At 38.7% G+C, this 14,007-nt stretch overlaps 2 protein-coding genes across 7 annotated transcripts; both read left to right on the top strand.

The window, feature by feature from the left end:
- The first annotated feature begins 3,494 nt into the window (after positions 1 to 3,494).
- Positions 3,495 to 5,599, top strand: LOC109858537. Of its 2 annotated transcripts, none has more exons than XM_020435900.1 (3): positions 3,495 to 4,193; positions 4,317 to 4,660; positions 4,778 to 5,599. In XM_020435900.1, the coding sequence occupies exons 1-3, from the start codon at positions 4,184 to 4,186 to the stop codon at positions 5,441 to 5,443; spliced, it is 1,020 nt and encodes a 339-aa protein (XP_020291489.1). In that variant the 5' UTR covers positions 3,495 to 4,183; the 3' UTR covers positions 5,444 to 5,599. The 2 variants fall into 2 exon arrangements, with proteins under 2 accessions (XP_020291489.1, XP_020291488.1); XM_020435899.1 differs by having other exon boundaries at positions 3,497 to 4,193; positions 4,314 to 4,660.
- Positions 5,600 to 6,134: 535 nt separating this feature from the next.
- LOC109858544 (PRKC apoptosis WT1 regulator protein-like) lies at positions 6,135 to 12,102 on the top strand. Of its 5 annotated transcripts, none has more exons than XM_020435915.1 (9): positions 6,135 to 6,806; positions 7,036 to 7,240; positions 7,405 to 7,553; positions 7,747 to 7,876; positions 8,073 to 8,199; positions 8,686 to 8,793; positions 9,092 to 9,132; positions 10,155 to 10,311; positions 10,414 to 12,102. In XM_020435915.1, the coding sequence occupies exons 2-9, from the start codon at positions 7,233 to 7,235 to the stop codon at positions 10,597 to 10,599; spliced, it is 906 nt and encodes a 301-aa protein (XP_020291504.1). In that variant the 5' UTR covers positions 6,135 to 6,806; positions 7,036 to 7,232; the 3' UTR covers positions 10,600 to 12,102. The 5 variants fall into 5 exon arrangements, with proteins under 5 accessions (XP_020291504.1, XP_020291507.1, XP_020291503.1 ...); XM_020435914.1 differs by having other exon boundaries at positions 6,139 to 6,806; positions 7,036 to 7,249; XM_020435917.1 differs by having other exon boundaries at positions 6,142 to 6,806; positions 7,036 to 7,249; positions 8,103 to 8,199.
- Positions 12,103 to 14,007: the final 1,905 nt, after the last annotated feature.

A 14,007-nucleotide genomic window follows, 5' to 3' on the forward strand; every position in this document is an offset into this window, starting at 1 on the left:
TCGCCGCCGCCACCACCAACATATCCCCCCCCCGCACATCGGCGGTCACTCTCTTTCTCACTCTCACTCTCTCTCTCTCTTTATCTCTATCTCTCTCTCTTTCATTCCCTCCGGACGCCGACGTGAGGGAGATCGCAGCACGACGACGGGGGCGCGCGCGATGTTGGAAGCGGTGGAGAGACGTGAGAGGCTTTATCGACCCGCGACGCCCAGGGCCGGTCGAGACGACAAGGGAACCACGGGGTGACTCGTGAAAATTGAGAGATTTTGTTTCGAGTGACAAATAGCGGATAATCCGCGACGAAAGCGACATTATCCTCGACTCGGATAATGGTCGGAACGAATTTTCGCCCGTGACAACGGACTGTGTAACGGAACCGGAAAGGGAAAAAAAGTCCGGGAAATTTGTGTTTCAATTGCGATTACGTACATTTTAATCGTAAACTTTTTTTTGTCTTCCACCAAGAAATATCGAAGAAGGTATATTGTTAACACGTGAAATGTTGTCGCGTGCAATTATAATAAAAGTTAGTTTCTCTTTCTTTTTTTTTTTTAAAGAAAACCCATTTTCTTGGAACGCAATAAACTTTTCGATATTCTTTACATTTTTGCGCGATCCCGTCCTCGCTGTTGCATAACGTAATTAATTACGTTAATGTGTGTCCTGTAACAGAAGAAACCATAATGCTTTACGCTGTGTAACGGTGCTCCAAGAGGGAGAATGTAATTCTCTCCCCCTCACGTCGAGCGAGTTTGTAATGTAATTTTACTTGAGAACGGATTCAATTATGCTCGCGAGTTTGCGAGTGTAAAAGCGAACCCTGCAAATAATATTGCCAAGTCAAACGGATATTAATAGAGCCATTCAAAGAGTGCGTGATGTCCCTGACATCCAAGCGCGCGTCGACTCTTAATTAATGAAAAGCGCATTAAAATAATTACGGATTAAAAAAACAAAAAAAAAAAAACAAAATCGCCGCTCCCGCCGCCCGAGAAAGAAATCGCGAAGCTCTTTCCACGATTACGAACTGACCCCGATTCCCTCGCGGAGCCATTTTTCTCATTAAACTCCCCCTTCTCCAAAAAAAAAATAGTGTAAACACAATATTACAACACAAAAGAATCAGAGTTGCGTGCAATTTGTGGTCGAGACAAACATTCTCGCAATAAAAATATTTGTTAACAAGCAAATAACAAGTTCGCGCGGTTTTAATTTTTTTTTTTTTTCATTTATTTCTATCGATAATCTCGACGTGTTTTTTTTTTGTTTTTTTGTCTTTACTAATTGCAAGTGATTGCGGAGGGATCGATGTTACTTCAACTGAGCGATTTTACTCGTACGTACCTCCTCTCCTCAGATTCGAGGAGTTCAATATCGAAAATTGCGAAGCTTCGTGACCTGCTTTGAGAAACACAGTTTTTCTGAGAAACTTCAAACACGTCAAAGAAGTGTTTCAAGTGTTTTCAAAACATTTCTCTACGTTTTTTTTTTTTTTCTATTAAAATATAAAACTCGCGCGCGTATTATCTGAGTAACGGATGTGTGATATCGCGCCGGATAAAACGCGGACGTCCTTTTTCCCACCCAATAGTGTGTGGTTCGAGAGTAAACTTAGTCGCGAAGAACGGTATCACCAACGTAATTTCGAATGATACGGACACCCGTGAGACACATCGAAGTAACGTCGAAACTGAATTACCAATGTGCGAAGAGACTCGCGATACGACGTTGTATCTTGAGGGCCCCGCGAGGAAATTGGAAGCGTGCTATTATTATATAGGTCGCGGACTTGCGCTTTTGACGTATATATTCGCGCAACAACGAACGAAAAAAGAATAAAAGTCGATAACAGGTTTTCTTTATAAGCGGATTTCTTATAAACTACGAACTTCTTAGCGATATCGAAAACGATACATCGGTCATTCGTTTCGCGCATTTTTTTCAACTTTACATTACATCACGTTTTGCGTTTTTTGTGTATAACACACTCTTAAAATAAGGAAAAAAAATATATTAAATCTGCAAAAATTACTATTTTTGCCTCTTTGTAAGCAATAAATTTTCAAAAAAAAAAACAATATATTTTTCTAAAATAAGAGAAAGATATGTGATAAAGTTTAAAATCTACACATAAAAAAAAGCAATTATCTTTAAAAAAAGAAGATTGAAAGGTGCCAGTCAAGATCGATGTATGCAAATTGCTTTTATTCAAATTGAACAATACGTTATGATCCTTTTTTTTTATTTCGGATTGTCTTCAGTAAACGAAAATTAAAACGATAAAAAATCGACTGAATCAGTATACTTTACAGTCTTACGGTTGTTTTAAATTCTCAGCTGATTGTAATATTTCTTTTGACTATATATATATATATATATACATATATATATATATATATATATCATACGTTTCGATTTTTTAATGAATTTTCTTTAATGAACAAAAATTAAGACTTAAAACGTTAATTGATAAGCTTGACGGGAGTAAACAATTGTGCGCAGTTTTCAATTCGGTTGTCATCTAGTTGAAAAAATTGAACACTATATATATATTCTATTTGAATAAAAGTAATTTACATACATTCGACACACCTTGTATTGGCTCCTATTGATCCTTTAACTTTTTGCTTTCAATTTTCACAAACTTTCATTATTTACTTTAATAAGAAACAATTCCTTCACCCTGTACACAATGATGAGACGTGTGTCACGTGCGTGAGAATCTTAGCGGAGAATAGCTGGTGGATTGTGATTTCAAGACAATTGAAACGCAACATTATCTCGTGTCTCAAGTCACAGAAACGTATGTGAAGTGTCAACACTTGCAAGAAATAAACGTACACACGGTGTACACATACGTATACATAAAAATAACATGAAAGTAACAATTTTACTGTGCTTAGAGCACTGTTTTGAGATAACAGTCATCTCTCATTCCGCCAAGGCGTTCGCTCTGGTGGTTCACATCTTGTGTCGAGGTTCATCTTAGTAAAGAAAAAAAAAAAAAAAAAAGAAAAGAAAAACGCGGACAACAAGCGAGGCGTCGTCAGTCGCGTTTCGCGTATTATTACGACAGACAGAGTAACTGTTACAATGTAACGAACGGTGAGGAATAAGAAGTAGCAAAAATTCTTCGTTTCTTTCCGTACTTACGTTTGTGATGAGTTGGATTATTTTTGCTCAACGTGCAATGAATCGCAAAATGATCCGCGCGCGCGAGAATTTTTGCAATATACGTGTAATTTTATCGCAGTATTGTTTCTAAATAAACAAAAACGCAGATTAATAAAATCGCGCAAGATTATCTCGATACAAGTAGTGTGATATACGAGATTTTTTTCAGCTCGCGCATTCAAAGCTCGTTGAAAAAAAAACATTCCAAGATATCGTTATCTATGCTTTTGTACTCTGGCTTAGTAATTGTTTCGACGAATCTAATCTCATATATAGTATTACATGTACTCATATGGATGTACATAGGTATATGGCAACGCTGCTTAAAAAACATCATCCTCTCGATCCGATCGAGAGATCGTCTTTGTTTCGGTCGGTACGTAAGCTTTTTTCCAGTGCACGCAGTGAAGCTGACGCGTGTGGAAGTGCTGCGCGCGCGATCGTCGCGACGAAATTGCGTTGCACAATTGATCGATTTGTTCGTCACGAATTTCTTGTCGGTGATTTTTTGCATCCCGCCCCTGTGTGTCTCAAAAATAATAATACATTTTTTTTACATTCTCGCTTCACATATACCAACGTCAAGGAAGTAAATGTCACAAAGTTAGATAACGACACAGTGCGTTTCGCATTTCAATTGCGAGTGGTAAACAATGCAGTTTTTCGCGCACACACATAAATAACAACAACACAATTGGGAAAAACGCGAGTAAAATTTGTCTCGCAACATACACAAATTTGTACAAAGTTATTTGTATTTGTTTAGGACGCTGTACAGGAAGTGAGAAAGTGTTAGTGTTAGTGTGTGTGTGTGTATGTACGATTTGCATACACACCCGTCGTAATATCATACATTTGCACGGAAAAAGAAAAGAGAAGATTTTACGTGTCAGCATTTCTGACGCTTCGCGGAGAGACTGTCGTTTTTACGACAGGCGCTCGAATGTCATATTTTGAAGTTGAAAACGAAATAACGGAAATAAGAGAAAAGATATCGAGTACAAAAATATGGATGCGAGTAGGTTTAACAAATTGATTGTTTAACAATTTTGTTTCTTCTTTTACGATGTACAATTTTTTTTAAATATATATTTTATTGTTATTTTTTTGATAAATATATGTGTTATTGTGTACACAGCAGACGGTAAAACGTTATTCGCATCGGATGTGTACAAGGAGCTCAAAGATTTTCCTCCGTTGGTCGGAGAACCGGAAAAGGATTTGGGCAAAAATTGGAACGCGTGGAGGCTGAAGCTGTTGTCTTTTCTTCAGAATAAAAAAGTGTATACGAAACAACGGATTCACATCTTATGGATGGTGATCGGACCGGCGGGATGTCAGGCGGCGAAGTATGTCTATCCTCGAAGCGGCGATCAGGCGCAGGATTTCGAATTGCTATTGCACGATTTAGACGTGTACTTTATCTTCGGATCCAGAAGGAAGCAAAACAACGAAAGTGTCGATCAGTACATCGACAGCTTGACGGTAAGCTGACATTTTCAAAACTTTTTTGCTTAAAGTTTCTTTTTTTTTTTTTTTTTTTTACGCAAAAAAAGAACGACACGCTCAAAAAATTTTTTATTTATGTTTTCTTCTTCGTAGCTTCTTGCGATCGCGAGCAATCACAACGATCCCGTCGGCGTCGTGAAGGAGAAACTTGTGCGGGACATCACGAGAATCAGATTCACGGGAAGAGCCATTCCTTTTGTTCAATCCAAAGGAAAGAACTTGTTGTTGTATTTGCAACAGCAGGATCTTAACCAGATCGCATTGTTTTGGAAACAGTACGAGGAACTAATGACGCGGACGCCCGCCGATAATCGCTCGTCTTCGCTTACGCGCTACACTTCCGAAACGTTCGAATGCGTTCGTTGCGGTTCGCGCCACGCGAGAAATCGATGTCCGGCTTACGGTCGACAGTGCGACAAGTGTAAGGAATACAATCATTTCGTGCAATGCTGCAGGGCGCGATACGTGACCGATTGTCCCAAGTGCGGGACGAGTCACTTTCAGTCGCGCTGCATCGCGCACGGCGCAACTTGCGAGAAGTGCGGCAAGATGAATCATTTCTCGTCGTTCTGCACGGGTCAGTTTTTAGAGGATTGTCCGCGATGCGGCCAGGATCACGTCGCGACCGCTTGTCCGGCGATAAATAAAATATGTTCCCGTTGCAACAAGCCGAATCATTTCGAGAACAAATGCATAAGTCAGTCGAACGGAATCAAGCATACAAAACAAAGCGTATACAATCGTTTATTCCGCTCGTAATAAACACAAGTTCTCGTTGCAGAATTCAAATAATAATAATAATAATAATAATAAAACCATCTGTCAAAAGTAAAGCTACGCGCGATTTAAAAAAACACACGTGTCATTATTTTTTGTTCAATTTTGTATGCTGTTTTGCGACTTACATGTAATTTTTTTTTCGACTTACATATATTGTAATTTTCTACGTAAAATATAATTTTAATGTATTTTTTTTTCTAAATGAATTTTTTTTTTTTATCCAAGGGGTTTGTTTTACTTTTGCATCGGCGCAATCGAATTACGTACAATTGTGCATTTAAGTTTTTAGATTAATTTTGTTGCGCACCTGTGCCATGTACTCCTCGCTTTTGTTCTACAAACAATTATTGTTAATAAAACGTGTGTAAAGCATAAACACGTACAAAGCGAACGTGTAAATAAATCAAGTACCCTTTTTTGTTTTTTTTTTTACTCACGTTTCATATTTTTCTACGTTTTATAATTTTTCTAAATACGCTTTCTTTTCGATACACAAAATTTTAATTTTATCTTTTTACACACCTCGTTCTCACGTTTCCTCGATTTCATTCCTTGAAAACGTTCGCGCGAGAAGCTCTCCACGTGTGTCTTTTATAATTACAATACTTCTCGGTTATTAAGACAAAACAAAATTTCAAATATTTCACGAGACTCTCATCTCGGGGGAACGCGAAGTCTCGCGACCGAAAGTTCCCGCCGTGCCCGTCGTCGCCCATCGTTCCAAGTGGAACGTGTATAAATAACACGCGCAGGTTAACCAACATCGAAATACGTAAAGACCCTGCCGCGACGCGGCCAATATTATAAATCTTGTTTTTTTCCGAACGCATTTGATCCACACCCGTGTTTCCTTCCCGCAACTCGACGATGCCGTCGCACGGTGCTTTCCGAACACTGTGTTCACGTTCTCTCGTGTTGTTTGTCACCTGACGTTCTCAAGGCATCGCGTTCACGCCAGTGGCGGTGGTGGTGGGGAGCTGATTAAGCGCAGCGAACACAAGGGAAGGAAGAGGAACTAGCAGTTCTCTGTTGTCGGCTCTGTTGTTCGTCGGATTGTTGACCGCAGTCATTGTTCCCATATTCCACGGCGAACTCGATCCGTCACGGAAAATTTGAAGGCCGCCGTTCTCCAACGATTCGCCAGTGCCGTTCGCGGTCACTCTCGACGATCGATACCTCGCCGATATCTCACCTTCTCGCGACTCACGCTCTCTCTACCAACTATGCGCACGTTTCGGCCGATGTTTATGGTCGTCGTTCACGTCGGCTGACAGCTGTCAATCTCGCATTCGGGTCGCCGCGAGTGAGTCACCGGATCGGCAGTCGACGATAGTCTCTTCAGGTGATTCCACGATCGCACGTTTCCCGTATCTCTCACGGCATTTTTTTTCTTTGTTTTAATATATATATATATATATGTATATATATACGTACGCGTCGCTCTTCGCCTGCATTTTACCTGCGTCTCTTTTATTTTGTTTGTAATTTCTTGTTTTTTCGTTTTTGATGCTCGTTTTTTTTTCTACAAAGCTCTCTTCTCGACTTCTCGTCCTTTTTCCCTTTTTTCTCAGACGAGTCCTGACACAATAAGCCTAAATATCGAGGCGCTCAAAAACAAAAAAAAAAAAAAAAAAACCAAAAAAAAAAAAAAAAAAACCAAAAACAAAAAACAAACAAACACGCTCTCCGCACACACACGGGCACCCGCACGGGACGAGATCATCCCCACAGGTATCGCACGTCACAACCTACTACCCTTTGTGTTCAGATGTCCAGGTATTTTTTGTAAGGACCTATTTTGTTCTCTTTGCATTACACGCACATTTTTGTATTTATATATGTTTATATATGTATATATATACACACATACACACACACAGCAGAGTGTATGTCACGCGGGTGCGAGCATCACGAGCCAGATGTCTTTCTTTACGTTGCAGCGATATCACCGGCATGGCGTCCAGCTCCGTCAGCCAGGAGGATTTCGACAACGACTTCGAGTTAACGTCCAGACGGTCCAGAATCAGAACCGCCAGAGCCAGAGTTGGGCCACCGCGGACGGGGGATGTGTCTTCCATAAGCTTTCAAAGTACGTGTTGAAATTCTTCCATATTGTTGAAAACTTGAGAAATCTTTGATTGGGTAACACACATACTTCAGTGTATCTGATAACGGAGCGTGATGATGCCAAAGAGCGACTTACGAAATCGAATGTTAACGAAGTGATTTATCGTTTTCTTTTTTATTGCTTCTAATGCGGCGTTTTTCTATTTTATACACAGAGAACACGCCTGACGTGGAGGAGTCGCAAGGCGCCTACGACGCAAGCTCCAATTCCGTGCTTCCGCCCGAGCACGAGAATCCGCAGAGCAAACCCATAATAAGGAAGCAGGACAAACGTGTGACCGGCCGGTACGTAAGTCGCGATCGCATGTGAATCAGCTCGCATGAAAAAAAAAAAGAAAAAAAAAAGAAAAAAAACCCCGATAGAATCAAGAAAGGAGAATTTTGTATTGCCGCGCTTGGAGTGTCCATTAGCTACGCAAAAAGCAACGCACCGACCTCTACGTAAAAATTTGCCTAATATACTTTCTGGATCTGGTTCTAGTGTCTTTAGTGTCGTATCCTGTTTGCACAGGCCAACGCACATAAACAAGGGGAAGCAGCAACGCGATCGGCGGAAACTCCGAGAAAAACGGCGTAGCACAGGAGTCGTGCATTTACCGTCAACAGAGGTTCGACATTGTTTGTGACCGTCAATCGACCCATAAGTAACTGCTCAATTATTTTGATTGCAATCAAGAAACGGATGAGCGCAAAGTATCTCAAGTTGGAAGAGAAGTTAATTTTTCACAAATCCGCGTGGAGAAGAGAGAAAGAGAGAGAGAGAGTGAGAGAGAGAGAGAGCGAGAGAGAGAGAGAGAGAGAAAGAGAGAAAGAAAGTTGTTCTCAGTTGTTCTTTGTACATGAGAAAAAACGTGCAAGAGTATCGCGCGATAGTAACTTCGTGTAATTGCTCGGTAAAGGTTGACGTGTATAAATCACAAAGAGATCTTTAAAATTGCGTATGCCAATCTTTTTCACGCATTCTGACAGTAAGCCTAGCAATATGCTGCTATTACTTATGGGATATGTATCATCGAGTTTTATTGTTGTTGTTTAATACCTAAAAAATGTGCATCCAACACACTTTGGACTAAAAAAACGCATGATTCCCCCAGAGCACTGGTGGTAGTACGGGAGAGGATGAGGAGGAGCTTAGCGGCACTTGCCTCGAAACTAAACACAACACGCATCACAATGAATTTCTTGATCAGGAATTGTTAGAAGTAAGTGCAGCCAATGCCAGGTTTTACTCTTTGCACGCACAAGATGTTCTGACGAAGCGAGAACAACTGGAAAAGATTCGTATAACTCCGATTTGAGATTTATTCTAATAACATTTTTGTTATTTTTCTTTGCACAAAGAGAATCTTGATTGTAACTTTCTGTTGTGTTTCGAAGCAATTTTTCAATATCGCAATATATCAAAAGCTGGAAGCAAAGTTTTTAACGATCGATGGAGCTTTTTTTTTTTTTTTTCAAAGATTGTTTTGTCCCGATTATTCAAAAGAGTGCGTATTGCAGGAACGGACGGCCCGAATGTACACGCAAAGGCGAAACAAAAGGTATCTCGCATTTTCACATTTTTCTACGTAATTAGTGATAATTAAAAGATATGTATGTATACATATACACATATACATATATATATATATATATATGTACGCATTTATGTCGTGGCGCAGTAGCTACCTATTTTGCGACTCTTTTTTAATGAAAACTATCACTGCTTTCTAGGCACTACCGTACTTCATACAGGTCATGTGTAGTTAGGCACAGTAGTTGGTAAGTGCGTACGTCGTACCGGAGAAAAACTGCGATTAGGCACGACCTGTACGAAGTACGATGGAGCTAGAATATTCATGTAATTTGTTTAACAAGTCATTTTTTTAACAAGTCATTCCGATTCGCATTGTGTCACCTGAAAAAAAAACAAATCTACGTGCATCCTTATATAATCAATACATCGCAGTAACATGGCGTATAGTAAAGGGCGTATAACGTAGCGAGTTTATATTTGACGTAGATGAGAAAACAAAACCAGAAAAACATTGAATGTTAACGGACTTGTTGCGCGATACAAAGAATATAACGTGATGAGAGATATTAAAAAAACGTGGGAGAAGAAATCTCGATTAAAACTTCGTCGCATTAGCAATCGCAATCAAACGAACAATTTATAATTCGCTACGTATTTTTATTTTTTTTGTTTTGTTTTCTGTATCTCTCAATATATCGTGTGTTTACTATAGTTTTCATTCTGAAACACTCGGAACAATTATGTTAACTACAAGTTTCTTTCTTTTTTTTTTTACATCTTACACTCGGTTATTTTGTATTAATATAATTGGCAGTTTTCATTAATATGATTGATATTTTTTTCATTAATGTAATTAGAAACACACAGCGTTGACATTACGTGCAATTAAATATTCTTTGTGTCCGCATCGATGGTCGTGCCTAATGTGATCTAGATAGAGAGAGATGGCATGATAATACAAACAGTTATTAACCAGTGTGCGAGATATTCGCGAGATAAGCGAAAGCCTATTTTACATCGCGCGTTTGTTTATCGTTTGCTTTTTAGTCACTCGGATTTGGAGGCCGACGACGAGGAGTTCGATTCTCTCAATCAGTCCGACAGCATCAATCAATCGGATCACGGCAATCACGAGCCCCAAACGTCCGTTACCACAACCGGTAGACCGAGATTGCCAACGCCAACTGGTGACAATCCGCACGAAGTAAGCTATCGAAAACAAATCCAGAGATAATTAACACGCGCGTTGTTCTACGTTTATGTTAATTCGAGAAATTCGATAATCGAACGCTGATTGCGTTTTCAGTTGATCGAACGAGCGCAAGAAGAGAACAGGAGGCTACTGTCTCTTCTCGAGGACCGAGACCACAAGATAATGGCGCTCGAGGCTCGCCTTCTGAAGCAGCAGCACGAGATGGCCGTGGAGCGGGAACGGCTTCGCGAGGAGAACGCCACGTTAATTCGCGCAATGGCTGCATTAGCCAGCAACTAATCATTTTTGTTTTCGTATATTGTAAAACAAAAAACAATTTCACGCCTTCTCGGCTCCTCTTTGCTCTTTATGATAATCTTCGGAGCTGCAGGATGAGCCATAAGTCGCGCAACACGCCACGATTTTATTTATAATACTTTTTATTACGTGTATTCTTTGCTGTTGTAAGCACGAACGAGTTTGTAGTATCGTCGAAATCCAATTCAAACAATTCTTCTCTCGCACCGTATAATATCTCGTCAATCGTTCGATTGTATATCAGGGGAGTCGCAACAACTGCAGGGTGAACGACTGAAAAAATTACGCACTGTGTTAATTACTTTTTAACCATTGTTATAAGAGATATTGTGATATACATAATTTTGTTTTTTTTTTATGTAGAAACTAAAAAAAAAAAAAAAAAATCTGATGCTGATCTCTTTTGAGCGAATTGATAGAATTGTTGTAAACTTTCTACATTTGACAGTTTCGTCAACTTGAAAAGAATAACACACCAAAAACGCGGATGTCGGTGCACATAAGATATTTTAATTTTTTCTTAATGTAAATTTATTTTTAATTAAAATTTAAATTTTTTTCTCGATTAATTTGCGAAATTACTTTACGCGCGCGCGCGCGCGAGAGAGAGTTTGCATCTGGTAAATGTAATAAATTCGTAAATATTTGTCATGTAGAGCGAAAGTTTTTAGAACTAAACTCGCGCGTATCCGCTTTTTCTAACTCAATGGGATGCAAACGATTCAAGGATGATTTTGTTTTTTCTCTGTCAAGAGAATCCTTTTTTGGAAAAAGTGGTTCTTTTTTTTTTTTTTTTTTTTTTTTTTTTTTGAGACGCGTGTCTGTCTTTCGATTCTTCAGTTTTCTCAAAGAGATGTGAAACAGATGATACATACGAAAACTTTTGTATGTACAACTTTTTTTACACTAGTTGTACAGAGTAAAAAAAAAAAAAACAAACTGAAGAGATCGTACATCACACATTTTGATATTTTTACTTCGCGTAAAGTTGTATGTATGTATAATGAGAAAGGCTGATGAAAAACTTAATTAGAATATATATACGCGAAGAGCGAGTCGCGCACGGAGCTTGCAATTCGCTTGAAAGTTAAAGAAATTTAAATAAATAGATATTAGAGGTATTTAGTTTTTATCTCACACACATACACACACAGACACACACACCAAGGAGGAGAGAGTGTATTATTCTCTTTGCACACATTGCGCATTATCTTCGCGGTAGTGATAAAAATTTTCCACATCTTTCCGATCTGATGCATGATTTATGGATCATCCGGAGGCAATAAAAAAGAAAAATATTACTTTATAGATAAAGTTACAACTCTAGCGCGTGTTGCAGATTGAGTCATTAAATCAATATAAAAATAGACGATTCTATACACTCACACACAGTGCCCCGCTGCGGAAAGTATATATATATAAATAAATATACGTTTTTTGAGCAAGAGCCGCAATGCGAGTTGCATTTTGTAAAGAAAAAAAAAAGCAATAGCAATTCTCTCTTTCTCTCTCCCCCTCTCCTGTCTTGTAAAGATATATCGGAAAGGAAAGCAGCAGAGCTTCTCGCTGAGCTTTCGTCGCACGTTTGTTATCGATATAGTCGCTATCTATATTGCCGATTATAATTGCCATTTTTTTTCTGTTTCCATGCGTTTCTCGGTAAACCACATATGACATATATATGTATTGGGTCATTAAGTATGAAATATATATATATATATATATATATATATATACACAGGGTGTCCCAGAATTGCCGTACAATCTCTCGTAGGCAGGTAGGAGTAAAACTGAGTCGAAAAGTCCTGAACCATTTTTTTCTATTATTTATAATAAANGAGTAATTATTGAGTAAATCAGGCCAATCAGCGCAGACCTTTAGCCAGACGCACGTCAGTGAGCCGCGCGCCTCGTGTGTGTGAGCGCTCACTGACGTGCGTATGGCTAAAGGTCTGCGCTGATTGGCCTGATTTACTCAATAATTACTCCTTTATTATAAATAATAGAAAAAAATGGTTCAGGACTGTTCGACTCAGTTTTACTCCTTCTACCTGCCTACGGCAATTCTGGGACACCCTGTATATATGTGTGTGTGTGTTTATGTATACATGTATATATATGTAATTATCAAAGTTTCATACTTAATGACCTAATATATGTATACACATATACACACAAAAAAACGCAACAGGGAGATATATTACACACATACAAAAGTGCCGATTACAAACACGACTAAGCGACTTCTAATCCCTTTTCTATTGTAACAATGTGTAAGAATGGGTAATTCTACGTAAGTTTTATACTTGCAATCTACCGATCAGAGCGAGACGTAAGATTATTAATTATGATTTTACTACCGTTTTAGTGTTATTATTATTAATATTAATATGCTATTATTACACACGCGCGAGCCCGTACAAAATTCTCTATGTACATATAGATACATGCGGATATATAATTCTGTAGCGATATTATATACGATTGATGATGCAGCATTTTATTATAGACCTCCCGCTACAAATCTACACGCAAATCTCTCGCGGAGACCAAGATATGTAACGAGAATATATAAAATTGTTTAAAGAAACATTTTTAATCGTCGTTCTTAGTTTCTTTTCCCGCGCATTTTGCAAACGTCTCGCGTTGAAATTTTGTCAACAGGACGAAGGATTTTTCAAATTCGATTTTTTTTTTTTTCGTTAATAAATTGTCCGGATGATCATTTGTTAGTCGATCATTCGTCTTTCGTGCGAATGTCGCAATTTGTCAAATAAAAGGAGCGGTCTAGGGAAATAAAATGAAAAAAACGAAAGGAGATCGGTTATGGTGTGCGTATCACGCGGAAGTATTGTAAAGTACGACATACACCTAATGTGAACCGGCAAAGTTTGCATTTTTATTCATAAAATAACTAAATAAATTTTTAATATAATACAATACTTATGTGTGTGTATATATGTGCACGCACATACGCATAATATAGTTACATCTTTATGCTAAATCTTCCTAATCTACGTAGCTGTACATTATAAATCGTTGGGATCCGATCATACATTTGGGGCGGGGGGTATACACATTTTTTCTCTTTGTCAAGTCTTATCCCGATTTATTTTCGTGTATTTGCACTGACTTTGCGCCCTTTCTCTCTCTCTCTCTCTTTCGTTCTTTCGAAATGTACGCTTTGATCCTATCGGGATTTTATCCCGTTTATCTCTCCCGCGACTCTATTCTATTACAAAAGGCCTCAGAGACATTTTTTTGTTTTGTTTTAATTCTGTAGAATTCGGCAATCTCTATCAAAATTGTTGTAAAAAATAACTTCGTTGCCGCGTTTAAAGAAAACGTCGTCGTTTTGATTGGTTCGTGAAAAGGCATATCTGTGATGAG

The sequence above is a fragment of the Pseudomyrmex gracilis genome, unplaced genomic scaffold (assembly GCF_002006095.1).
Source record: "Pseudomyrmex gracilis isolate BER0280 unplaced genomic scaffold, ASM200609v1 scaffold_212, whole genome shotgun sequence".
NCBI lineage: Eukaryota > Metazoa > Arthropoda > Insecta > Hymenoptera > Formicidae > Pseudomyrmex > Pseudomyrmex gracilis.

What these genes read in the sequence shown, in the direction of transcription:
- LOC109858537 (XM_020435899.1), top strand. An exon ending in AGTACATCGACAGCTTGACG is followed by an intron (nt 4,661 to 4,777) that starts GTAAGCTGACAT and finishes TCTTCTTCGTAG; the next exon opens with CTTCTTGCGATCGCGAGCAA.
- LOC109858544 (XM_020435914.1), top strand. An exon ending in GTCTTCCATAAGCTTTCAAA is followed by an intron (nt 7,554 to 7,746) that starts GTACGTGTTGAA and finishes TTTTATACACAG; the next exon opens with AGAACACGCCTGACGTGGAG. An exon ending in GACAAACGTGTGACCGGCCG is followed by an intron (nt 7,877 to 8,072) that starts GTACGTAAGTCG and finishes ATCTGGTTCTAG; the next exon opens with TGTCTTTAGTGTCGTATCCT.